We start from the raw sequence: 26,773 nt of genomic DNA, 5'->3' as shown, positions 1-26,773 counted from the left end.
TAATGCGTTAACAAAATACTATAGCTAAACTTGCCCCACAAGCAGAGGCACGGAGAGCTACAAACAAAGTCACACGAGCTAGAAAACTAACTCACACAACAAAATGGCGACACGCAAGACACTGACACAAACGTCAACAACACGTGGCAAAGTAAAAAGATTTACTGAAACGTAAGTCAAAACGACTGAAAACACAGTAAACACACACGCTTACGCGTCAACAAAATACTAAAGCTACACTTGCCCAAACAGAAAGAGGGCACGCAGAGCTACTAGCAAAGTCACACGAGTTAGCTAACTAACTCACACAACAAAATGGCGAAACACGCAAGTCACTGACACACAAGTCCGTAAAAAACGGACAACGTACAGTAACGAAACAGCGCAAACAACCAACAACAAACGGGAACGAGCTCACCAAACTGTAGGCAAGGCGAGCAGACAAGCTGGGTAACGTGGCCGGCGGGTGTCACTCAAACACACAAGGTCAGCCACAGAGCGTCAAAAAGTGAACCGTCCTCTCCGAGGTGAAAAAGACGTATGATAATAGGCACGTGTTCCTAGAGGAAGTGACGTGGCATACACCCGTATGGGAGGTAACTCCCGGTGTACTGGCCCATTACCAAAGCTACTTTCACTTTCGTTTTGGTGATGGGGTTGCTTCCCTTTAAATTCTTTAGCCGGGTAAGCGTTTTTCAGTGATAAGCATCTCAGGTGACTCAATGCTAATGTGATTCGGAGTAAGAATATGATATTAAATTTAGGCTAAACAACACACTGATAAAGATTCCTGATCATGCATGCATGAAATGGTCAAGTTTCCGCAAAGCCAAATTAAGGGCACAACTGTGCTCTGTGATGTTCTCGTAACAAGAGGAAGTCGTAGGTCCTTTGGTATTCAGGGGTGGGACTCTTGTGATGAAAAAAGAGGAAATCTCCTTTTTTTTAGGGGGGTTCGGGGGAGCATTCTCCTCACTCCCTCCCCCCCCCCCCCCCCACCAAAAAAAAACCCACAAACAAACCCACCCAACCAAACAAAAACCACACTTTCACACAACAATGGTAACATTGTAATGGTGCATACTTACTCCAATACTGGCAATAGTATGATCCAAGTAACGCCCCAATGCATTGAAGCTCAAAATGACTATTAGTTATCAGGAGTTTTCAGTCAGCACAATTTAACTCTCAAGCCTCCAGTGTTCTGTTCCATCTTTACGTCTCTACATATCGTTCAGTCATCAAGTTTTAGATAATGTGAGGAAATGGGACGCGGAAAAATAGATTACTCCAGCGAAATTCGTAAGTTGTGTCTGCGGAAATCCGCGGATTCGCGGAAAAGTCCCACCCCTGGGTATTTCAACATCTTGTCATAATTTCACACTTTTGCCTTTTATCATCATAAAACAAAAAGAACCTGAGAGGTCTAATAAAGATGCGTCCGGTAAATAAGCACTGATCTCCTTTAAAACAAGAATGAACCGATATGTTTCACTAAAAACCTATAAGAGGTAAGTTCCTTATTCATGTGGGAGAAGATAGAGAAATTCTTTTCAGACTCACAAACACGCATATGTTAAAAACAATTGTGGTCCCTTCAATTGCTTCAAAAAGATTAATTTAAGTCCATCATCAACAAAGGTGAGCAAAAGATAAATCATTATGATTACAACAAACAGTACTTAGGCAAAGACTAAAGGTTCTTAAATATACTTTATTCACAAGTACCAATTAATAAAACAAAACAAGGATTGCACATTCATGGCTATTCATTTCGTGACTTTCTTTTCTTTCTTTATTTGGTGTTTAACGTCGTTTTCAACCACGAAGGTTATGTATTCATTTCGTGACAAAGTGTATAAATCAACTAAAACAAATCATTGTGTAAAAATAATAAACATTTATACCACCAAACAGGCTGAACTTTTCAAAGGATAATCACAAATGATCAACTAAAAATGAATAGAAGCATATGTGAACAGCTCAGATCATGGGTAATTTTAACACCTTCACATTTTAATGGTTATTTTATAGCCATCCATTGAATTGAGAAGAAAACAAAGCATACTGAACTGCTAAGCATGAATCAAACAATAAGAAAATAAAAAGAACCAACAGCATCGTTTTGTATGTGTGGGTAGTAAACACGTTTTATTTACAAAACACGGCGGAAAATGGCGACAAATTTGTTGCACAGCGACAGGTCACTTTCTTCAACCAAGGCCAGTACTTTCATACATGACAAAGGAAAGCAAATATGGCCTGAATAATAAAGTTATAGTGTTCCTTTGCGTGTCTGAGTGATAAACTGTTTTAACCAACTATCTTCTGAAACGTAATTGCACTCAGCAGATTTGTCTTCCGCTCATAACTTTCGTGTCACACGGTCTTTGCGACAAACAGATAGATCGCATTCTCGCAGAAAATCATTGACAACACAGACCAGTCATTTTTAGCATTGCATTTGGGAAGGGCTACTATTATAGTGTGTTTTAAGAAAGAAAAACATTACAGTATCGGCAGAACACGACCAAATGAGTTTTCGTGTCACAGCGTTATGGGCGTGAGATTGTGTTCTCACACTGTAGCAAAATCATTGACAACACAGACAAGTCAGTTTTAGCATAGACATTGGGAAAGGCTACTATTATAGTGTGTTTTAGGAAAGAAAAACATTATAGTATCAGCAGAACACGACCAAATCATGACAAATGAGTTTGCGTTTTGGGCGTTATGGGCGTTTTTCACACTGCAGATCATATCTCAAAAACTACGGAGTGGATCTTTATGAAATTTGATATGGATATTTGTGACTGGATTTTCTCATAGAAGATTTTTCCGTTTATTGATAGGACAGTTTGATGACGTCATATTTTACCGTTTGCCAAAAGGTCGAGGCAGCACTTTCACAGTTACAGTTTTTCATCAATTTTATCGAATTTCTTATCACACAATCTCAGATCTAGGCCGGATTATGGGATTGCATTTCAGTTTGGTCACTTAAAGTTTTGTTATTGAAATGTTTGTTCGAAATATGTCATTTTTTCAAATTTTTAAAAACTAATATTTGAAACAAAAATTTTTATTGGTGTATTCCCTATTGCGTCCTGTATCTAAAACTGTATAGTTTTGTTGTTTTGTATTGATAATTATGCTTACAAATGAAGAAAACCGATAAATAACCACTATCTTTATTTATGAAAAAAGACACTTAAAAACAACTTCTATCTATTCCTTACCATTTTCTGATTCCAAATATATATAGTTTCATGGTGTTTGACGTTGAAAATAGGCTAAAACTTAACAAACTCGGATCGTTGAATGGAAATTATACTTCCAAGCTCCGTGCAGCTGACAACATGATAAAAACACGTCATTTCAAGTGTGGAACACGCTCATGACGTCATACTGAAAGGTGATGAATTATGGCTTCACCTTGCGATGTTTCATTTCAAACATGGTAACATTTTTAAAGGGGTTTCTTTCTCAGATTTCTGTTTGCCCTCTGTCTGTCTCTCTATGTCTCCGTCTGTCTGACTGATTCAATTAAATGTGTAATTACTTAGTTTTGCAAAAGTCAAACTAAGTAGGATATACCGAATTGATTCAGGTCTCTAAATTCTTATTGTAAAATTGTGAGTTTTATTCAAAACAAATTTAATTGGTGTTTTAAACTCAATAATGGGGCATGCTGGCATGCTGTGATGAGTAGAAGAATGTGTGCTTACGAGCAGAAAAAGCCCATCAAAGTCAAGAATCGTGTTTTTCTTTTTCTATTTTCACCTTGTAGCTTCATACAGACACTAAGCAACAGTGTAGTTCCACTTCCAGTGCAATATCTTGTACTTTAATTTTGACCATCTGTGTAACACTTTATTGACCCATGATCTGAGCTGTTCACATATACTCCAGCACAAGATATTTCATCACACATTTTTCTACACCTTATTATTTTTTTCAACATAAACACAGAAATTGTTCAATAAAGCTGGCACAGCCTTGAACGGCTGTAAATATCCATTGAACGGCTGTAAATATCCATCAATCAAGGTATCACAACAACAATAAAAACAAGGTTTTTTTTATGTCAAGACATTTTATTATGATGATAAAAACAAAGAAGAACATGCAAAACTACAACAGTTAGTTCAAGAAGCATTGCAGAAGATAGCAACTGTACAGTGCAGCTCAGAGCATAAATATGTAATATTTATATACACACAAAAATCATCTAACGGAATGCAGGGTCCCCACTGGTTTTTAGAAACAAAATTCCATGACTTTTCCATGACTTTCCATGAGCCTCAATAACATTTTCCATGACTAGATCCACAGGTCGCCATTTCCGAACACGCAAACTTTTTACGTCTTGTCACTGCCAGTTTTGACACTGGCTTGCTTTGCACTGAATTTGAGTCAGTTTCTACGCAGTGTCTCTTCGACAAGCAAGTCAAGCATTTGCAACGCAGTCAGATTATCGGTAATGTTTGCTGGTCCTGTCATTTCACTAAACTGGACCACAGGCGGAAGGTATCGTTCACTGGACCACTGGCTGGGCGACGAAAATAGCCGCTGGCGTGCTAAAGGTTAATTTTTTTTCTTTCTTATTTTTGTTAAATTCCATGACTTTCCATGACTTGAATTGAAATTCCATGACTTTCCAGGCCTGGAAAATTAAAAATCAAATTCCATGACTTTCCAGGTTTTCCATGACCTGTACGAACCCTGGGAATGTCCACCGATCACATTTCTTCATAACAACATCACAAACTGAACAGGTGAAGTTTACAGTGATTAAATGTCACATGTATACAGCAAAAAATCTTTGTTTCACTGAATGTGCAAAGCGAACATTTCTTCAGAGCAAAGTCACAAATTGAACAAAAAGCCTCGTGCAAAATACATGGTTTTCTTCATGGGAAACAATGGATTTTCTTTGGTTTAATTAACGAAAAGTCTATCTAATGGCAGATAATTGCTAATTTTACACCACAATTGCTATCACACATAATGGCTCACATCATCAGACTGACAAACAAAATGCACTTGCTCAACAAAATGCACATCAAAAGTCATTCTGTCAATATGACAATAGCTTCACTGATGTCTTCTAATACAATGTACAGACATACAAGATGGCACTAACTAGCTACATTTATTAAAATTTTTGATTAATTATTGTGTCCATATCGACAAAAAAGGGGGAAAAGTCGCAGCCAAAAAGATTTATGCACAGCAGACTCAGTATTTTCTCCTCTCACCCTGTTATTTTTTGTATGAGATCTGCAATTGCTAGTGCGGACACACTCATTAAAACACTGACATTGCAAGTTGGGGGGAAAAAATCACACTCGGGTATTCAACTGTTTCAACAGTGATGCTACACCATTCAACACTTCACTGTACTAACACAATAGTCACACAATTACTTACAGTTACACAGCCAAACCTACACTTCCATTCAGGACAAATATTTACTGAAGATCAAAATCCAAAAAAAGCAAGATGGCTCACCAGGATGTTTTCTTTGCACATATCATTGTAGTATGTCGTTGATGTCAGAGAAAAAAAAATGTTTCGCTGTGCACGGAACATGTAGTGATATCTTGCAAACCCTCTGTTGTCTCTTCAAAAGCAATACAAAAAGTAAGAGAAACATCTGTTGATAAAACATACAATAACAGATACAATCATGCACCATTGTTGTCATCACCCTGCTCCATCTCCAGTTCTCCCCCTTAGACTAGCAACTCTCCAGCAAAGTTAGCGCACGGAATCAGCCGATACAGTATCGTCGAGTTTGTTGGCGTTCTCCTCCGAATCGTCAGAATCAAACTCATCGTCGTGGGGAATGATGTCTTTGTGAGGCTTGACGGCCCTCAAGTGAGGCACATGATCTTTGCCGTCTTCCTGCTTTCGCCGCTTGGGGCTTGGCTGATCCTCCTCAGTGATGTCGACTTCCGAGTTGAAACGTACCACAGGAGGGGCAGGCTCGTCTGCTGGGACCTCATGGGGAGCGTTGTGGTCCACTGTGGCCTCGTGGGGCATCTGGTGACAAGCAGGCAATGCGCAGGGTCAGCTCATTTCAATAGTGTATCAGAGGGGCACTTATTCATGCAGGGTGTTTTCTGCTTTGAATATGATTATCTCCCTTCCCCTGCTAGCTCATTTTTCTGTGTAGTCTGAAAACACTTTTACTGCTTTGTATTCTTTCTCCTTGTTTTCATCATTATTGTTTTCCTGTTGTGGCCATCAAAGAAACCAATCGCTTCATGCTAATTACACATTAACATGCTTCCATTTGAAACTTCGAGGTCTTCATCGGGGATTGACGCCCGACCAAACGTAATTGAAGCCCGACGGAGCGAAGCGACGGAGGGCTTCAATTAGACTTTGGGAGGGCGTCAATCCACGATGAAGACCGAGAAGTTTCAAATGGAAGCATGTTAATGTTATTGTAATTCAATCTGACGACGATCCCTTTCCTGCTTTCATGCGGTTGTAAACAGACAGAATCGGTTCTGTTCTGTTCACACACTACTTTCAGTCCACCTACCTGCAAGGGTCAAGTCCCAAGAAATATGTCTCTGTATTCCTATCGTATCACTCTGCTCCTGTTTTGTTTTCTTTCACACACATTTTCCCTTCTTTTCTTTTTTGACGGGTTTCTGGACAGCAAACTCTAAAACAAATTCTTTTCATCACAAAAGCGATCTTTGGAATTGACTGACGTAGTCCGGAAGAATTCATGCATCAATTTACGTCACGTATTCGACGTCATCACTTCGCATAGCTTATGGTCTCGGTATTTCGTTGGCCTTCATATTTCTTACTTGTAAAATGACCCTCAAAGCTAACCGAGACTAGTTGAGGCTGTATCAATGCACCTCGCCAGCAGGTTGTTAATGGCTTTTTTAGCGAGTGGTTATCGACAATTAATGACCGGTAATTTTTAATGAGTTGGGGCATTCTGACCAATCACAGGATCTGTTTCATTAAAACGCAAACTTGATTGAATTACAATATCTATTAAAAGCAGTTTACAGACACCAAATTACACAGGTCTACAATTAACACCGACAGATACACATTTTGTAAAGGGTTAACAAAGCGACCACTCTCCTGGTTTGAAACTCCAGTGAACATCCAAAATGAATTCTCCTACAACGTTATAACCGCTGTGCTGCTGTATCTGATACCTCTTTTTCTTTCTTTCTTCTTATTTAAATTTTTGTTTGTTATTTTGTTGTTGTTGTTGTTGTTGGTATTAGACGAAGTTGTGAATGAAATAAACTTGGCCAAACAATTGTTGCAACAAATTTCAAACACAAAATGAAGCATTAATTCCCGTGTCATTTCATTAAAACTTTATATGCCAGTTAGGGCCGTTCACTGAACCTTCAGGATCATCTTTTGGATTAAATATTTCTTTTACAGGGATCACGTGACCGCCGCTCAACACCTGCATCAGTAGGAATAGCATAGCACGCGAAATACGCAAGGTAGCAAAACAAAACAATCTGTTCAGGGTAGATAATTGCTTTGACTTTCTTCTCGTATGTCAAAGTTGCAAAGTTTTGGCAATTGTGATTTTTTGTCGATTTTTCATTCGGCTCTTCCGTTTTTGTCTGGTCGATTTTGAGGGTACCCTTACTTGAGCGGCGGTCACGTGATCCCTGTAAAAGAAATATTTAATCCAAAAGATGATCCTGAAGGTTCAGTGAACGGCCGTAACTGGCATATAAAGTTTTAATGAAATGACACGGGGATTAAGGCTTTAATTTGTGTTTAAAATTTGTTGCAATAATTTTTTGGCCAACTTTATATGGAATACTTACCAGCATGGCGGGTGCTTTGAACATGTAGCAGAACGGATAGTACAACAGGTTGAGGAAAGAGGCCGCGTAGATGTCAGCGTAGCGCGTCACCTGGGCAGCAAAGAAAGTCTGCCTGGAACCTGCCAACAATATAATCAATACTGAACACATTGCCAGTAAGAAACTCTGTGATGATGTTGTGGTGGGTTTTTCCTCATATACACAATGCAATGATAACAATAACATACACTTTACTGCACATGCAAATGAGTACATTAAAATGAAACTTGTCTTCCAAATCATAAACACATTCACTTTTTCTTTTTCTCTCTCTCCTGTTGAACATTTTGTTTGTTCACACTAACTCATGCAATTAACTTTTTTATTAGTACATTTTTTATTTTATTTTTTGTGTGTGTGTGATTTAATAATTTTCTTGAGTTTGTTGAAAATTAGCCGGCGCTTACCACTGCGGAAAAGACTTCCCAGCAGTCCATAAGACATGTCCAATTTGTATGCAATATCCTGAAAGGAGAGAAATAAAAGTTACTCAGCATGTAAAACCAAAAGCTAACATATATATATCGCTAACATATATCTATCTATTTAATTCTTTTACAACGACTGACTTTGAAACAACATTGAGCCCTAGTCATCACAGACAAGTGAATGGAAAATTTCCTAAATAAATTATCATTTAATTAATATACTTACCCGAATCACATTAGCATTGAGTCACCTGAGATGCTTATCACTGAAAAACGCTTACCCGGCTAAAGAATTTAAAGGGAAGCAACCCCATCACCAAAACGAAAGTGAAAGTAGCTTTGGTAATGGGCCAGTACACCGGGAGTTACCTCCCATACGGGTGTATGCCACGTCACTTCCTCTAGGAACACGTGCCTATTATCATACGGCTTTAAAAAATCTTAAAACCATAAGCGGGGCAGGTGGGAGGGAATACAGTATGTGATTCGGGTAAGTATATTAATTAAATGATAATTTATTTAGGAAATTTTCCATTTAATATCATATTCTTACTCCGAATCACATTAGCAGATAACATCAACAAGGCGGTGGGCTAGAAATGAATCAAAACTCACCATCAAGTTCTGGACAGGAACTGGCCTGCTGCTATGAGCGCTGGAAGGCCTCTGGAGCCATCCTGTCGAAGAGCTGTGACGTCCCGAAGATAAAAGTTTATGAAAACATCTTCGGAACGCCAATACGCAGTTGTCAGCACCTCCTCTAGACGTCTGGAGCGCAGAACTGCCAGAGAGGATGCCCACGCCCTCGTTTCATGGGCTCGGGCCGAGTCAAGTGGCAAGGAGGGCATAACCCCCCCCCTCTTTGTGCGACTCCACTCATAAGCCTGCTTGATGAGCGAGGACACCCACCGGGCCAACGTTACCTTCGACAAATCTTTCTCGCGCCTAGTAAGGAGAGAGATAAACAACAACTTCTAAGAACTAGACCGAATCGGCTGAGTACGGGCTAAGTACAGACGAAGTGCCCTCACAGGGCAATTGACCGAATCGGGGTCATCCGGGGCCAACGCGCTGGTCAGAGCCTTAACTCTAACCAGCGGAGAGGCCTGCCCCGGAGACTGATTCTTGGCCAGGAAATCAGGCCGGAAACGCAAAGATGCGGAACCGTCCGGCTCAAAGGAGATATCTCCAGGCTGACCCGACAGGGCGTGGACCTCGCTACCCCGTCGGGCCGTAGCCAACAAAAGGAGAAACAGCGCTTTGCGAGTGACATTGAACAGACTGGCCTCGCTTAAAGGCTCAAAATCCGCAGAACGAAGGAATTCCAGGATTAAAAACAAGTCCCACTTGGGAGCGGGCAAACGAGCTTTAGCTTCCTTAAGAGCAGCCCCTTTAATGACTGCAGCTATAACGCCCCCGACTCGAACAGAACGACCAATCTGCTTAAGAGTCGCCGAGATAGCGGAGCGCCGGACCCTCAACGAGGAGACTGAGGCGCCCTGCGAAGACATGAAAGAGAGGTGGTTAGCGACCTGAATAGAGCGCGGAGCCACCGAACTCACCCCTCTAGCTGAACACCAGGCAGTCCATGCCTTCCAGTGGGAAGCATAAACTGAAGAGGTGGACGCTCTATGCGAGCGAGCCACCAAGTCCAGAGTCAAAGACGACGCCCCAGAGCGCTTCAGCGAGTCCCGAACAACTTCCACACGTGAAGCTTCAGAAGACTGGGCTCCTCGTGTGGAATGCCTGTTCGGGGCTGCACTAGTTCCCCTCGCACGAGTGCGAGAGGAATGGGGGGCCCTTGGGCGAGCCGAAGAAGATCTGGAAACCAGACCTGCGACGGCCACAGAGGAGCGACCAGAAGAAGAAGGGCCGGCTCCTCCATCTCCGCTTTCCGGATTACTCGGCTGAGTAACGGAAAGGGAGGAAAGGCGTACGCCTCCAGACCCGTCCAGGGAAAGTCCAGAGCGTTCACTCGCCATGCCTGAGGGTCCGGGAATGGCGAGACGAACACCGGAAGCCTCTTTGAGTACCTTGTGGCAAAAAGGTCCACCAGAGGCTTTTGGACCTGGGCCCAAAGGCGAAGCAGTGCCCCGTGAGTGATCGTCCACTCCGACTGAAGCACCGTACCGGAACGACTGAGCGCATCCGCCAAAGTGTTCAGCCTCCCTGGAAGGTACCTGGCCGAGATCGTGATATGATGCTGAAAGCACCACACCAGGATCTCGCAAGCCCTCTCCGAGAGAGACGGGGACCGCGAGCCTCCCTGCTTGTTGATGTACGCCGCCACTGTCATGTTGTCTGTAAACAGACGAACATGTTTGGCGTACAGGGAGGGCAGAAACTTGGCCAGAGCTAGAGCAACTGCCTCTAGCTCCAGCAAGTTGATGTGCCACAAGGACTGCTCCGTCGTCCACAGACCGGAAGTAGTCTGAAGATCTGTATGTGCCCCCCAACCCTCCCTGGACGCATCTGTAAAGAGGTCCAGGTCGGGGAGGGGCACGACGATCGGAACACCTCTGCAGACCCACTCCGTGTCCAACCACGGAAGGGTCGCAGACTGGAACCATCCCTGCAAAGGGATGAGGGCGTCCCAGTCCACCAGAGGAGAGTCCACAAACGGCTTCAGCGCGAACTGAAGCGGACGTTTGTGGACCCGGCCCAGTGAAACCAGAAGAGCCATAGACTCCATCTGCCCCAAGATGGAGGCGAGCGAGCGGATGGAAGCCATCAGGAGAGGTAAAGTGGAGCGAATCTGGGCTTGGAGCTTGTCCACCCTTCTCTGAGAAGGCTGGACAGTCCAAGCGACCGTGTCGAAAGACATCCCCAGATAAGTGAATGTCTGTGACGGGGTCAGCTCCGACTTTACCCGGTTGATCGAGAATCCCAACGAGTTGGATTCTCGAAGAACCGTCAGGGTATCCTGCGAACAGCCGCTCTGGGACTGGTTCATGATGAGCCAGTCGTCCAGATAAGCCCGCAGACGGATACCCTGGGACCTCACCAGTGCACAGACCTGTCTCACCACCATGGTGAAAATCCATGGTGCGAGAGACAGCCCGAAAGGGAGTGCGCGAAACTGGTAGATCTGATCTCCCCACCGGAAACGAAGCCATTTCCGGTCGGCCGGATGCATAAGAATATGAAAGTATGCGTCCGTGAGATCGATCGAGGTCACCCAGTCTCCTGGGCGGAGAGAGTCTCGGACAGAGGCTGGCGTCTCCATCTTGAATTTTATCTCCCTCAAGAAAGTATTGAGGAGAGATAAATCCAACACGGGACGCCATCCTCCTGATGCTTTGGGAACAGCGAACAGACGCCCGTAAAATCCCAGGGAGCTGTGGACCCGAACTCTCTCCACCGCGCCCTTCTGCTCCAGGGAGGCAATTTCCGACTGCAAGACGGAACGTGCTTCCTGCGAGAAGGGGGGCTTGAACCGCGGAGGCACTCGGGTAAGAGGCGCCTTTTCCTCCCGCCAGAGCAGGCGGAAGCCCGATCTCACCACTCCCACAATCCATTGGCTGTCTACTACCGACATCCAACGAGAAAGTGCCCGGGAGGGGCCTCCCGCCATCACCAAGGTGGAGGGCGGGAGGGAGGTGAGATCGGGAGCGCTTCATTGGGGGTGTGGCTTACTTCCAGAGCCGCCACGCCCCCTCCCCGATGCCGTCCTCTTCTTCCCACCACGAGCGGCCGGCGGAGCCTGCCGCTTCTGAGCTGGCTTGGGGTTAGACGATGTCTGAGCCTGCTTCTGTTTAGAAGGCTGAGACTGTTTCACCCCCTTCAGAGTGTAGTCAAGGAACTGACTGTCCTTGTTTGACTGAATCTCCTTCTGTCTGGCATCCAGTGCCAGCGGACAGAAGAGAGACTCCTCTGAGACCGGGGAGACTCTCAAGGTCTCCCTAGTAGCCAGTTCCGTGAATTGGGACTGCGAGAGGAAGAGATCCCTCCTGCAGAGTACCGCTTGGGTGTACTGCAGGGAGGAAAGACGCAATTGTTCCTCATTGACCTTGGCCAATGCGGCCAAAAGCGCAGAGACATCGTCCGCATTCTGTTCTTCACTGAGAGTGAAAGGAACTAGCGAATCGGTCAATGCCCGAGACAGAGCCCGAACGAGAGTCTCCGCAATGGAGGACAGTTCGATCTGCCGACGTCCAACCTCCTCAGCAGAGAGGAGGGAAGCCTCGGAAACCGGCAAAACCGAATCACGCTTGATCGGTTTAGTCAGAAGAGGCAGCAATTCCCGGGAAACCGGAAGGGTAGCCCTAGGGAGTGCAAAAGACGCCAGCCAATTCTGGCTCTGATTGGGCATGCCAAGCTTCCTATTGACCGTAGGCACGAAGGAAGAGGCTTGGGCAGCTGAAGCCACCCACTGCTGCGCTGATTCCGGAACTGGACCAAAAGGAAGCAGTAACGGAACAGGCACTGGCCGAATACCACTCCCCGCATGTGCTGGACGAACCAGTGAATGCGAAAGTTGGTAAGCCACTGACGGAGACTCGGCGAACCGGAAGGAAGAAACATCCTCCTGTGCCGGCCGGAAGTCCGCCATGGCAGAAGGAACGAATGATGCGGAAGAGTCCGCAGCCACCACCCCTTCAGGAAAATAACGAGACGTTACTTCCGCCGCGACGTCAAGAACAGACTTGAGCTTCGACGGAAACACGCCCCGCGACTCCTCGCTGACCACTGATGGAGCATCAGAATAGTCACACGTGGAACCATGACCGAAGTCACCAGTTCCGGAAGCAGAAGCATGCCCTGGCAAGCCGGAAACCGGAAAAGCCTGAGCACTAACGTCATCCTGCCGCCCAAAATCCTGTGAAGGTAAAGGGTAAGCAGGACGACCATCCGCAAAAACCGGAGCTGGATGAGCTGACGTCACTCCCCCGACTGAGTGGAGTGATGCCTGCTCAAGCCTAGGCGCTTGAAAGCCGGAAGGCGCACGCTGTAATCCACTATCTGGTATCCGGAAGGAACCACCAGAAGAGGAAGAAGCGTTTCCGGCCGAAACCGGAAGTGTAGTCAACGGAACCGCAAAATGCGGAAGTGAAGACTGCACTGGTTGACTTCGCGATCCGGAAGGACCGGAAGTCAGTGAATACTCCATCCTGCCGCGACCGCCGTAGCGTGCCGGAGCGGACGGATCATCACTTCCGGCAAGTGCCGGAAATGCGGCAGTCGAAACCGACTGCCGCCGCTGTTCGAACAAGTCCGGGGCCTCGTAGGTTATCGCCGGAAATGAAAGATCAGCAAGGTATCGGTCGTGACCCGATGCGAAAGAGGTGTCCCCCGAAGGAGAACGTCCAGGCGCCTCACGAGGGCTATCGGACCAGCTCTGCTTACCAACCGACGCTGAAGAGGGAGGACGCTGCTCCAAGCCGGAAGTGGAGGACAAAGACACGGAAGCCAATGCCCGGACGTCACTGCCAGATGCCGGAAACGCCGAACTGCTGGCGACGGAACGCTGAAATTCTGCCTGCACCAAGCTGCGGATTTCTGGAACCAGTGACTTTAACAGAGAGGAAACCAACGCACCTTGTCCAGGTGCTAACAAAGAAGACGAAGTCTCCGATGTAGAGACAGGTGCAGAAGTAACAGTAGCGCTAGGCGCCGCAAAAGAAGCAGAAGTAGTAACAGCGCTAGGCGCCGAAATTGGTACAGCCAACAAAGTGTTACGCTCTTGGTCTGTAACAAGTAAAGTTGCTTTGGAAGAGGAAGACTTAGCCTTAATTTTCCCCTTGGGGTCCGACTTGCCACGGCGCTTGTCTGAATCAGACATGTTGACAACAACACGTGGCAACGCGAAAAAATTTACTGAAACATAAGTCTAAACGACTGGAAAATTCAGTAAACACACGCACTAATGCGTTAACAAAATACTATAGCTAAACTTGCCCCACAAGCAGAGGCACGGAGAGCTACAAACAAAGTCACACGAGCTAGAAAACTAACTCACACAACAAAATGGCGACACGCAAGACACTGACACAAACGTCAACAACACGTGGCAAAGCCAAAAAGATTTACTGAAACGTAAGTCAAAACGACTGAAAAGACAGTAAACACACACGCTTACGCGTCAACAAAATACTAAAGCTACACTTGCCCAAACAGAAAGAGGGCACGCAGAGCTACTAGCAAAGTCACACGAGTTAGCTAACTAACTCACACAACAAAATGGCGAAACACGCAAGTCACTGACACACAAGTCCGTAAAAAACGGACAACGTACAGTAACGAAACAGCGCAAACAACCAACAACAAACGGGAACGAGCTCACCAAACTGTAGGCAAGGCGAGCAGACAAGCTGGGTAACGTGGCCGGCGGGTGTCACTCAAACACACAAGGTCAGCCACAGAGCGTCAAAAAGTGAACCGTCCTCTCCGAGGTGAAAAAGACGTATGATAATAGGCACGTGTTCCTAGAGGAAGTGACGTGGCATACACCCGTATGGGAGGTAACTCCCGGTGTACTGGCCCATTACCAAAGCTACTTTCACTTTCGTTTTGGTGATGGGGTTGCTTCCCTTTAAATTCTTTAGCCGGGTAAGCGTTTTTCAGTGATAAGCATCTCAGGTGACTCAATGCTAATGTGATTCGGAGTAAGAATATGATATTAAATAATAGCTTACGTTTAGAGATCAGGCTGGGAAGAATGCACAACAGGTATTTGTAAAGCGCTTGGAGAATGTCCAGCGCTCTATAAATCTCCCATATTATTATTATTATTATTATTATTATTATTTGCATATGGCTTAATCATTCTGTTTGCATTTGCGATTTTGCATCATGAAATTATATCCCCATTTGTTTTGCCGAAACAATTTTTTTTGATAGATCAACAGTGCATTTGCTTTTCTGTTCACATGCATTCACAAACTCAAGCAGATGCTTATTTTACTCGGTCAAAACAATACTAAATTACACACATTTTCATGATGGTGGACATGACAATAATAAACCAGAAGAACAAATTGTGGGAGTGGGGGATGGGGAACTAAATCAAAACAGAGGAATCTACACAGAGAGAAAACACACACACACACACACACACACAAAAGCCCTACCCTGAGAGAGTGCTTGATCTTGGTGATGTCTGGAGCCTCCACTGTGCTGCTGTCCAGGAACCTGAAACACACAACACGTGCATATTACAGTGACAAAGTGTACACAAATGCAACCAGCATGTTTCAGCAACAACAAGCTCACACCACATTCATGAAGAGAAGGTACAAGTCATTAAAGTTAGAACACTGGTACATGTGGGAAGAGACCGCCTTTGGGACAAAGCAAGCAAGTCCCTACATTGAAGGTGGTCTTTTCATGACAGTGACAGGTCTAGTTTGGGCAAGTTAACAAAGTAATGTGCCAGAGCGTACTGTAACCAGAGGGGCCTCACTATCACATTACAGGTACCACAGTACATCACAGGATTAGTGAAACACAACATATAATTTGTAAGTCAGTGTACATTTTAACCAAGTCTGTGCACAAGAACAAAGAAATGGGGGGGGGGGGGGGGGGGGGGGTGAGGAGAATGTCTTTTTACATTTAGTCAAGTTTTGACTAAATGTTTTAACATAGAGGGGGAATCGAGACGAGGGTCGTGGTGTATGTGTGTGTGTGTGTGTGTGTGTGTGTGTGTGTCTGTCTGTCTGTCTGTGTGTGTGTGTAGAGCGATTCAGACCAAACTACTGGACCGATCTTTATGAAATTTGACATGAGAGTTCCTGGGAATGATATCCCCGGATGTTTTTTTCTTTTTTTCGATAAATACTTTTGATGACGTCATATCCGGCTTTTTGTAAAAGTTGAGGCGGCACTGTCACACCCTCATTTTTCAATCAAATTGATTGAAATTTTGGCCAAGCAATCTTCGACGAAGGCCGGACTTCGGTATTGCATTTCAGCTTGGTGGCTTAAAAATTAATTAATGACTTTGGTCATTAAAAATCTGAAAATTGTAAAAAAAAAAATTTTTATAAAACGATCCAAATTTACGTTCATCTTATTCTTCACCATTTTCTGATTCCAAAAACATATAAATATGTTATATTTGGATTAAAAACAAGCTCTGAAAATTAAAAATATAAAAATTATGATTAAAATTAAATTTCCGAAATCGTTTTAAAAACTATTTCATCTTATTCCTTGTCGGTTCCTGATTCCAAAAACATATAGATATGGTATGTTTGCATTAAAAACACACTCAGAAAGTTAAAACGAAGAGAGGTACAGTAAAGCGTGCTATGAAGCACAGCGCAACCGCTACCGCGCCAAACAGGCTCGTCACTTTCACTGCCTTTTGCACTAGCGGCGGACTACGTTCAGTTTCATTCTTTGAAATCCACAGCTTGACTAAATGTAGTAATTTCGCCTTACGCGACTTGTTTACCTGATCCAAACGAGTTGAAGTTTAGTCTCAAAATGCACCAGATTGCACAGAATTTAATGTACCATTTTTAAAAAAAATCGGGGGATAAAGGGATTTCCTCTTTTTTCATCACAAGAGAGTCCCACCCCTGATAAACTATTGTAATCACTGATCTGCTTCTGGAGAAAACAGGTAGTACTTCATAGTTCTCCTCTAACTGCAATATAACCATTATCAAGCAATTCCTTTCAATCAAATTGTGTGGGGAAGACAGAAACACACAACTGTTCAACAAGAACTTCCCTTGGTGTCCAAATAGCTTCAAAACACTTTCGATAAAACAATCAAAACCAAACTAACTAATAACTTAATGGCTCCTCAGCCTCAGCAAAATGCCATGTTTTTGACTACTCCATTAGGCTGTAAGCATGCATATTAGTGTTTCTATCAAACTCTTGGATGAATCACTTGAATTCAGTTTGAACCTTCACTGTGTCTTAACAGATAATGTGAGGAATAAATAAACAAGATACATGTGCATATGCAGACTTCCATCTGAGAAAAAAAAATGGTAGTATATGTATTAACAAAACATGTATATTCAGATATATACATATGCTATTTCGCGCAAGAATGTATACATTTCAAAAAAAATATTTAGAAAGCAGAAACATATTGGCTATCTGCAGTGCCACTTTTCAGTGTGGACAATGTTTTTGACCCATATTCTGACCCCTACACCCAGTGAGAATCAGAATTGAGTACCAGGACTCTGAAGAAGGAGCGAACTGTTGCATGCTTGTGATTATTTATTTGAGCGTAGCAATATTAAGCTTGGCGTAACAGCGTAGCAATTTATCTTAAAACGTAGCATGCTAAGCTGAAAGTGTAACAGTTGGCAGCCCTGACAATGGAGAGTCTTCAAAGAAAGGTTCCACTGTGTTAGGAAGTTTTGCATGAAGAATGTGGTTACATGTATTAGTCAAAACATAACATTTGGTAGCATTGTCGTAACTTTCTTTTTGTGAGGTCCAGGGTCACTAGACCAGCAATACAAATGTTCTCATATGACTTACAGCATTCTCATGTCTTTTGTTACTAAAAGCATCGAAATATTATATATACAGAAATGGTTGGGCTAAGCAAAGAAAACAGTACACACACTGACACCAAATAAATAAGAAAGAAAAATGAGAATTAATGATGTCTTAACTGAGATCCTTATTTTGGTTAGACTGGTGAAAAGCAAATATGGTCATAGAGAAGCACTGGTGTTTAATGAAGAAAGGAAGCGCTGTGGGTGAAACGGAAAGCCATGAGTAAATAACACAATTAAAAGTAAGCATGGCGCAGTGAGGAAAATACTGTGAGGGTCATCTTTAATTGGCAAGTGAAGTGAAAAGCAAGCAACACAGCAGTCAGACTTAATGCAGGCAAAATGGCCGTTGCTGTGCTTTCCAAGCAGCCGGTCCCTCTGTATTGAATCCATGCTACAGTACTTACCGTGTTTCTTTTTTAAAGGCATATCCTTTAATCTTTGAAAGCACCACAGACCTTTTTCAACAAACCAAACATGGCATTAGTAAGGCCCACACTATTTCTTGGAAGCTATTCACACATTCTTAAGTTTGATGAGACAAAGTGTGCTGCAGTTGAATGTAGTGGCCTTTAGAGGAAGGTCAAACTGTATCCTCAAACAAATCTGCCCATTTACTTTATCATCAACAATTTTGAGGGCTCTTCTTACACTTGCATACATGCATGCCTTCATCTGCTAGTTGTACATGGTGAGTTTCATACTGCTTTAAGGCTGTGCAAACTGGAGTCACAGAGTGGAAGGTTAAAAGAGGTTACAGGCATGGGAATTGAAAAAAGTAAAAAAGGCTGAAAATTTGTTAGTAATAACAAAGTTGACAGCGCGAAAAACCTAGCCTTACTATGGGGAAAAAAAAAACTCGGCGGAAATGTGCCTTTCCGCGGACAATTCCCATGCCTGAGGTTGACATGTATGTAAAAGCTATTTTGAGATCAGGGTTCTATATTTCCACACACAAAAATCACAGGGTATTGACGCCTCCAGTACTAGTAAAAATCTTAGGGGATTCTCACAGTCACACCCCTCTACAAAATGTAAAAGGTGTTTCTACCCTAACATGTTTGAAAGAAAGTAAAGTACCTTTATGTTAAACTTTTAATTGTAGCTTAGCTATTAGTGTTGCTTTATTTAGTACTGTTCATAATTTTGCGGAATGGGTAAGTTTAAGAAGCACAAATTCCACGCCGAGTTTAAAAGCAGTTACGGAAAGCGCACTTTGCCTTCAACAGAAAGATTGCACCTACTATTCTCTCTGACCAAATATGTTAAACTTGCAGCATTCAATGAGCTATATGAGCTAGACACTGCACCTTTCCTCAGCTCCAAATCAAGCCAAATCACCCAGTTATTTTCTAGTGTGTTTGTCTCCATCAAGTTTATGCACGGGATCAAGTTTGGTGGTGTTAGACTCTCCTTTACATGGTAAAGTGCAAAGGGTTGCAAGATGGATGTAGTAAACACACCATTTCTGTTACATAGTACTCTGTGACATGAAGTCAGTGAAACAGCTACTGGTCAGAAGAGGTGACTGACAAGCAAAAGATACAGCTCAGATCAGGACTTTTCAAGCGCATGTGAAGAAACAGTGAGAGAGAAGAGCACAGCCAGTATCAAACTACCAAGACAAACAATCCAGAAAGCACTATGATGACAAGTACTCATCTAGCAAACACATAAAACCAAGTACAGAAGATAATACAATAAACACATAAAAGCATCAAACACTTGCAGCAGAGAAATAAGAGAAAAGCTAGCGCTGAGCAAATGACACATCCATTTAGCATTGACAACCCACTTACATGTATACAGTGGGACTTCCCCTTGTCAGACCCCTCATCTAACACTTCCCCACTTTCAATACCCTCATTCAACTCACTTTCCATACACAACCTCTGTACATTTTACCCGTTTCAGACCTGATTTTTTCAACTTTTAGAGGTCTTAAAAAAGAGGGGGGGGGGTTGTTCCACTGTACCAGTCTTCTTTTTTCAGCAAAGAACCACGATACTCAAAGCACAGCTGCTTTTCAAACCAAAGGTGGTCGCTCAGCCGCAGAGCTAGGAGCAAGTCAACCAGAGATGTGAGACTCACTTGTAACTGTCGGAGAGAGCTGCCTCCAACTGGTTGACCTGCTTGAACAGATCCACCTTCTCCGTCCACACCCGCACTTCTTGCATCAGCTCCGGGATGATGAGGAACGTGCGCCAGCCGCGGATTTTCTTGGACTTGAGGATGTCACCGTAGATGTGGTCTCCCACATACAGCACGTCTTTGCCTCGAGCTCCCAGCAGCTTGGAGATCACATCGCATGAGCCTGGTAGACAGAGAAGACACATGTGGCAATGTTGTGTGTAGAGATTTGATAATATTCTTGTTCTAGCCATAAACCCAGTACCAATGAAGGTTTCTACAGTTAATCTGAGGCACACTTTCCAATACTGTGTCGATTTAAAAATACTCTTGTGTTTTACAGAAACCCAGTGAAACTATTCAGAATTAAAGCAACAGAAGCCAAACCTGATTCAAAACTTTTAGGCTCTACAGTTCTTTGCTCAGATACTAAAGAAAACATTGTAGGTGTCCACTGTGGTAGAGAACAGATTGCAAAACACGTCTGCCTGTGAACATTTCCTGGATAAGACCTGTCAACAAATGTCTTACAAAGGGCGAGGGCCATGTCTGACTGTCGCCACAGCAGTTTGGAAATTTGCTGTAGCAGGACAGGCATCTCAAATATCTCCCAGCTCAACTTTCAAGTATATAGTTCCTCTGGCCCACATCAGGTAATTGTCTCCCCTTGACCATCAGTTGGATGCAGTTTACTCTGCTTTTTGGCTCACGTCGTAACTTTGTCTGTGCGTGCGTATGTGCGTATGTGCGTGCGTGCGTGCGTGTGTATGTCTGTGGTAGAAACTTTAACATTTCGTCATTTGAAGACGTCACATTATGGCGTAAGAGGGTTAGACGTCACGCGAAGGAATGTCTCGGTCATTGTTATTTTGAGCGGGCCGAGACTAGTGGGCAGTCGTGTCTGTAAGTAGGCTACATGCAGACAGACAGATCTAGATCTAGTGTCTCGCTTTCTTGCACAGTGTCACCTATGCTTACTGTGTGTGTGTGTATGTGTGACGGAGTGATTGAGTTTGTGTTACTGTTTGTCGATTTCTTACGTGAGCCTTGAAGGCTTCGCCTCTTGTTCTATCTAGTACTCAGAAATTCTTTCTCAGTTGAAATGACTCGTGGGTTGTTGCAACCATAATAGTAGCTTGCCTCACCTCCAGAATACACTTCTCCTGGCTGAAGGGGACCCTTGTGGTGACCTAACTGTGATGCTCCAGTTTTCTGTAACAGTCAATGCATGCAACTATCAAACAATATTCTGTTTGCCACACACGCCCCTTGCCCCAGATATAACTCACAAAACTTGAAGATCTCTCTCAAGTCTCTCATCTCAATAAGCAGCAAATATTTTTTTAATCTGCCAACCCTGCATGGGAGGTCTGCTCTGCTGTTTTTTTGTGTGCTTTCTGTGCATGAATTTTCTTCTTTTTTTTTCCTGTTTTTGTTTTTGTTTTTACTTTTTACCTAAAAATATTCATTATAACATTCTATGTGTTAACGGGACTGGGTGGCCGAGTGGTAACGCACTTGCGCTCGGAAGCGAGAGGTTGTGAGTTCGACCCTGGGTCAGGGCGTTAGCAATTTTCTCCCCCCTTTCCTAACCTAGGTGGTGGGTTCAAGTGCTAGTCTTTCGGATGAGACGAAAAACCGAGGTCCCTTCGTGTACACTACATTGGGGTGTGCACGTTAAAGATCCCATGATTGACAAAAGGGTCTTTCCTGGCAAAATTGTATAGGCATAGATAAAAATGTCCACCAAAATATCCGTGTGACTTGGAATAATAGGCCGTGAAAAGTAGGATATGCGCCGAAATGGCTGGGATCTGCTGGCCGATGTGAATGCGTGATGTATTGTGTAAATAAAATTCCATCTCACACGGCATAAATAAATCCCTGCGCCTTGAATATGTGCGCAATATAAATTGCATTAAAAAAAATTTTTTTTTTTTAAAATAAATCAATCCCTGCGCTTAGAACTGTACCCACGGAATACGCGCAATATAAGCCTCATATTGATTGATATTGATTGTGTATGCTTGTCCCTTTTGTGATGCCCTGTTATTACGTTAAAATCCCCACAGAAAATCGCATGACGTGTATGAAGATTTGAGGTCTATCAACAGCCCATTCCAAATCCAAACAAAAGTGCAGAAGCATACCCTGTCAACCTTCCGCAGACTGGTTCCTTCCTCAAAGAACAGGGGCTTCCTGGCATCAACCACCACACAGTCCCAGTATGATGTCCAGTCTTTTTTCTCGTGGTTCTGCAACATTTGACAAGGAATGCAGCACACATCAACAACGACCACACACGCTGCCCTTGCATTTCAGTAGGCTTTGATAATGTCATGAGCTCGTATCATCCCTAAAATTGAAATGCAATTTAAGACACAAACAGACACAGTTAAAACAACTAATGGTGCCAGTTCAGAATTCAATCATACAGAGTACGCAAAATTGTTTCATAAAAGTTAAAAACCCAGCAGATGTTGCAACATACTCCTTGTCAACCTTATCAAACTCAAAGTGACTGTAAATCACTAAATGCAACAAATTATCTAAGATCTGTGATGTAACACATTATCTAGGATCTGTGATGCAACAAATTATATAGGATCTGTGATTGGCAACCATTTTGTGCCCAGACCTATCCGAGTATCTCTGTGTACATCGGCTCTTGAAAATAACACACACACACACACACACACACACACACACACACACACACACACACACACACACACACACACACACACACACAGAGTTGCAGACAACCAGAGATGTACACACCACCGAAGTCTTACCTGAGCTGGGAAGTCAAGCAGGAAGTTCATGATTTTCTGAAAAGAAGAAAAACATTCGAACTCAGTAGTGCAAGTTTATTCACACACAGCTCAATGTTTAGAATCTGTTATAATCTAAAATTTTATAAGTAATTTTGATTTGATTAATATATTTACCCGACTCACATTTAGCATTAACTTCAGATTAATTGCTTGGACACTGAACTACGCTTCACCCCTAAAGGGGAAGCAACCCCTTAAAAAAGAACGGCCTTGGCCCTAACCAAGTTAACACGAGTCAAGGTCATACCGCTCTCGCGACCTATCACGCGAGACCCAACCGCCGCCATGTTAGAAACCTCACTCCTACTGAAATGATCTGTTCTTTTTTATGGAAACCCTAAGCGGGGTAGGCGGGAGGGTATTAACGATGTGAGTCGGGTAAGTATATTAATCAAATCAAAATTTACTTATAAAATTTTAAATTAAATTACATATCTTAACCCGACTCACATTTAGCAGATTGCTAATGTAGGTGGCGGGTACTTACTCTATGATCTTGGAAGAACCTGTCCTGCGGCTACCACAGCCGGTAAGGAGTTGGTCCCATCTTGCCGCGTACTTGCAATGTCGCGCAAGTAAAAATTTATGAAGACGTCTTCAGACGCCCAATACGCAGAGTCAAGTACTTCAGAAAGCCTTCCTGACTGTAGTACGGCCAAAGACGAGGCCCAGGCTCTCGCCTCATGAGTACGTGCAGACGACATGGGGAGAACGGACTGCCCCCCCCCTTTTCCCTTCTGCCACCATTCATATGCTTGCTTTATGAGTGTGGCGATCCACCTAGCCAAAGTCACCCGTGACAGGTCTCTGTTCCGAGCAGTATTGAGTGAGATAAACAGAAGTCTCTGTTCCTTAGCTCTTAACGGAGCAGTCCTAGACAAATAGCTGCTAAGTGTTCGCACTGGACAATTTGTCATGTCAGGGTCGCCTGGTGCTAGTATAGTGGACAAAGACGGAATCCTGATAACGGGAGCAAGATGGTGAGGCTTTTGATTTTTCGCTAAGAAATCAGGTCTAAAACGAAGTGAGATAGAACCATCACTCTCAACAGAGATGTCTTTTGGAAGACCTGAGAGCGCGTGTACTTCGCTGCTCCGTCTAGCTGTAGCCAGTAAAGTGAGCAGAAGAGCTTTACGTGTAAGATTATGGAGACTTGCCAAATGTAGAGGTTCAAAATCGGAAGATCTCAAGAAGTTCAAAACTAGAAACAGATCCCAGGCTGGGACTGGAGTCTTTGTCTTAACAAAACCCAATGCAGCGCCTCTTAACACGCTTGTAATAACTCCACCCAGGGAAATAGTGCGACCTAATTGCTTTAAGGTGGACGAAATCGCTGATCTCCTAACCTTAAGAGATGATGGGGACTTGCCTTGTGAGGCCAACCAAGACAAATGATTAGCTACCTGCATTGACCGAGGGGATGTAGCTTCGACCCCATTATCTGCGCACCATGCTACCCATGCAGACCAGTGTGAGGTGTAAACAGAGCTAGTAGACTGCCTGTGAGCCTTTTGAACCAGATCCAAAGTCCCTTCAGAAGCACCTGAGCGACGCAAAGATTTCCTCACAGTCTCCACGCGTGAAGGCGCAGAGCCTGCGGATTCTCGTGAAGAACGCCCGTGCGTGGTTGTAGCAGATCTCCCCTCTCTAGGTTTAGCGGAATCGGAGGACCTACTGTGAGACGAAGCAGATCCGGAAACCAATGTTGGCTTGTCCACATTGGAGCCACCAGAATGAGGGACGGGCGTTCCATCTCGACCTTTCTGAGTACCCTGCCCAGCAGTTGAAACGGAGGGAAGGCGTACGCCGTGAGATCCGACCAGTTGATCTCCAGCGCGTTTGTCTTCCAAGCCTCCGGATCGGGAAACGGGGAGACAAACACTGGCAGTCTCCGGGAAAACCTCGTAGCGAACAGATCGACTACAGGCTTTTCGACCTGAACCCACAATCTCTGAAGTGCATGGTGGGTGATCGTCCACTCCGTGTGCAACACACTGGACGAACGGCTGAGAGCATCGGCCAGAACATTGAGCCGACCTGGCAAGAACTTCGCCGACAGAGTGATCCGATGTTGAGCACACCACCGCAGGATCTGACAAGTTCTGACTGAGAGTGTTTGCGACCGTGAACCGCCCTGCTTGTTCACATAAGCCGCTACCGTGGTGTTGTCGGTATGTAGCCGAACATGCTTTCCGACAACGGCAGGGAAGAAGCTCCGAAGCCCCAAAAAGGCTGCCTCCAACTCCAACACATTTATGTGAGACTGGGCTTGACTCTCGGGCCAAGTCCCCGAGGCCGTGAGTTGTGCAAGATGAGCACCCCAGCCTAACAGAGACGCATCCGTGAACATGTCGACATCCGGAGGAGGAAGCACAATCGGAACTCCCAGAAACAAGTCTGCTTGCAACCACTGATTTGTGGTCTGTCGAAACCAGCTGTGTATCTGAACAGATACATCCCAGCCCTGGCAAGCTGGATTCCACTCCGAGTTGAGTGCAGCCTGAAACGGCCTTTTGCATACTCTCCCCAGCGGAATGAGAGTGGCCATAGATTCCATCTGTCCTAGAGCCGACGCCAAGACCCTGGCCTTGGCCTGCTTCTGTGACCTGAGAGACCTGAGTAGGTCTTGAAGCTTGTTGACTCTTCTCAGGGAGGGACGAACTGACCATGCCACCGTATCGAAGGTCATCCCTAGGTACGTGAAGTTTTGGGACGGTATCAGCTCTGATTTGCTCTGGTTGATCTGAAAACCCAGATCGTTTGCCTGATTCAACACTGCCTGCGTGTGAAGGCTGCAAGACTGCTGGTTCTGATGTAGGACGAGCCAATCGTCTAAATATGCACGCAGGCGAATGCCTTTTTGCCTGACCAGGGAACAAAGTTGTCGTGTCACCATTGTGAAGACCCAAGGGGCCAGAGACAAGCCGAAGGGGAGGGCCCTGAACTGGTAAATCTCTGTTGCCCACCGAAATCTGAGCCACTTTCGATCTGACGGATGCATGAGTATATGAAAATACGCATCCGTCAGATCTATTGATGTTGCCCAATCCCCTGGTCTGAGTGCCTCCCGAACTGAAAAGGGAGTCTCCATGGTAAACCGAATCTCCCTGAGGAATTTGTTCAACGGGGACAGGTCTAAGACTGGACGCCACCCTCCCGAACTCTTTGGGACTACAAATATCCTCCCGTAAAAGCCCGGGGAGTTGTGGTCTGAAACAACTTCCACTGCTTCCTTTTGAAGAAGAGCAGCGATTTCCGACTGAATTGTGGCCTTTGCCTCTGGTTTTGCCGGAAATTTGAACGCAGGAGGTGTTCTGGTAAGAGGCGCTTTCCCCTCTTTCCAGAGCAGCCTGAACCCCGAACGTACTATCCCCACTATCCACTGACTGTTTACATGCTGTACCCAGTAGGGAAGGGCCCGGGAGGGGCCGCCCGCCACCAAAAGGGTGGGGGCTGCGGGGATGAGTAGCTCGGGGCCTCGTCATTGGGGGTTAGGCTTTCGCCCCGACCCCCTAGCATTGCCGAAAGACGGCTTCTTCTTGGGGTAAGGCGCGCCCCTGCCTCTGCCCCTAAAAGAGGATTGCGAATGCTGAGAGCCGCGTCCCCGATTAGCGGAAGTGAAAGACGCTTTAGGGGGACCCTGTTGTTTGGCCTGAGGCTTAGCGAAACCGTGTTGGGCGAGCTTGGCGATCGCTAAGTCCTTAGCGTTTTGTGTTTGTTTGTCAAGCGCGTCAAGCGAAGGTTGACCAAGCAAAGAACCTGCTGTGAAAGGAGAGACCTTGAGCAAGTCCAAAGTAGACTTATCTTGAATTCTAGAGCCAGACAAGAAAGCGTCCCTGCGCGTGTAAACCGCATGTGCGTACAACCGTGCCGCGACTGACATTTGTTCGGCTGAAACCTTAGCCAAAGAGGCCAGGAGTATGGGGACGTCTTTCACGCTAGCGTCGTTTCGAAATTCGAAAGGATCCAACGACACCGCGATCGACCGAGAAAGGGATCTAAGAAGTGTCTCTGAAAGAGACGCAAGT

The 26,773-nt window shown here is 44.7% G+C and overlaps 1 protein-coding gene across 7 annotated transcripts in view; it reads right to left on the bottom strand.

Annotated features, from left to right (window-relative positions):
- Window positions 1–4,076: 4,076 nt before the first annotated feature.
- The window catches only part of LOC138982873 (cytosolic purine 5'-nucleotidase-like), a 45,784-nt gene continuing 23,087 nt past the window's right edge, over window positions 4,077–26,773 (bottom strand). For 6 of the 7 annotated variants that reach the window (XM_070356262.1, XM_070356265.1, XM_070356264.1 and 3 more), the window contains 9 exons: window positions 22,704–22,739; window positions 22,059–22,163; window positions 21,054–21,120; window positions 19,870–20,092; window positions 18,186–18,236; window positions 15,376–15,436; window positions 8,285–8,342; window positions 7,839–7,957; window positions 4,077–6,048 (listed from right to left, as the gene is read on the bottom strand). In XM_070356262.1, coding sequence (XP_070212363.1) covers window positions 5,764–6,048; window positions 7,839–7,957; window positions 8,285–8,342; window positions 15,376–15,436; window positions 18,186–18,236; window positions 19,870–20,092; window positions 21,054–21,120; window positions 22,059–22,163; window positions 22,704–22,739 — 1,005 coding nt within the window. In that variant the 3' untranslated portion in view covers window positions 4,077–5,763. The remainder of the gene's footprint in view (window positions 6,049–7,838; window positions 7,958–8,284; window positions 8,343–15,375; window positions 15,437–18,185; window positions 18,237–19,869; window positions 20,093–21,053; window positions 21,121–22,058; window positions 22,164–22,703; window positions 22,740–26,773) is intronic. The other variant, XM_070356266.1, reaches the window with a different exon arrangement.

This window comes from Littorina saxatilis, linkage group LG12 (assembly GCF_037325665.1).
Source record: "Littorina saxatilis isolate snail1 linkage group LG12, US_GU_Lsax_2.0, whole genome shotgun sequence".
NCBI lineage: Eukaryota > Metazoa > Mollusca > Gastropoda > Littorinimorpha > Littorinidae > Littorina > Littorina saxatilis.
This window is presented reverse-complemented; position numbering and strand designations above follow the sequence as displayed.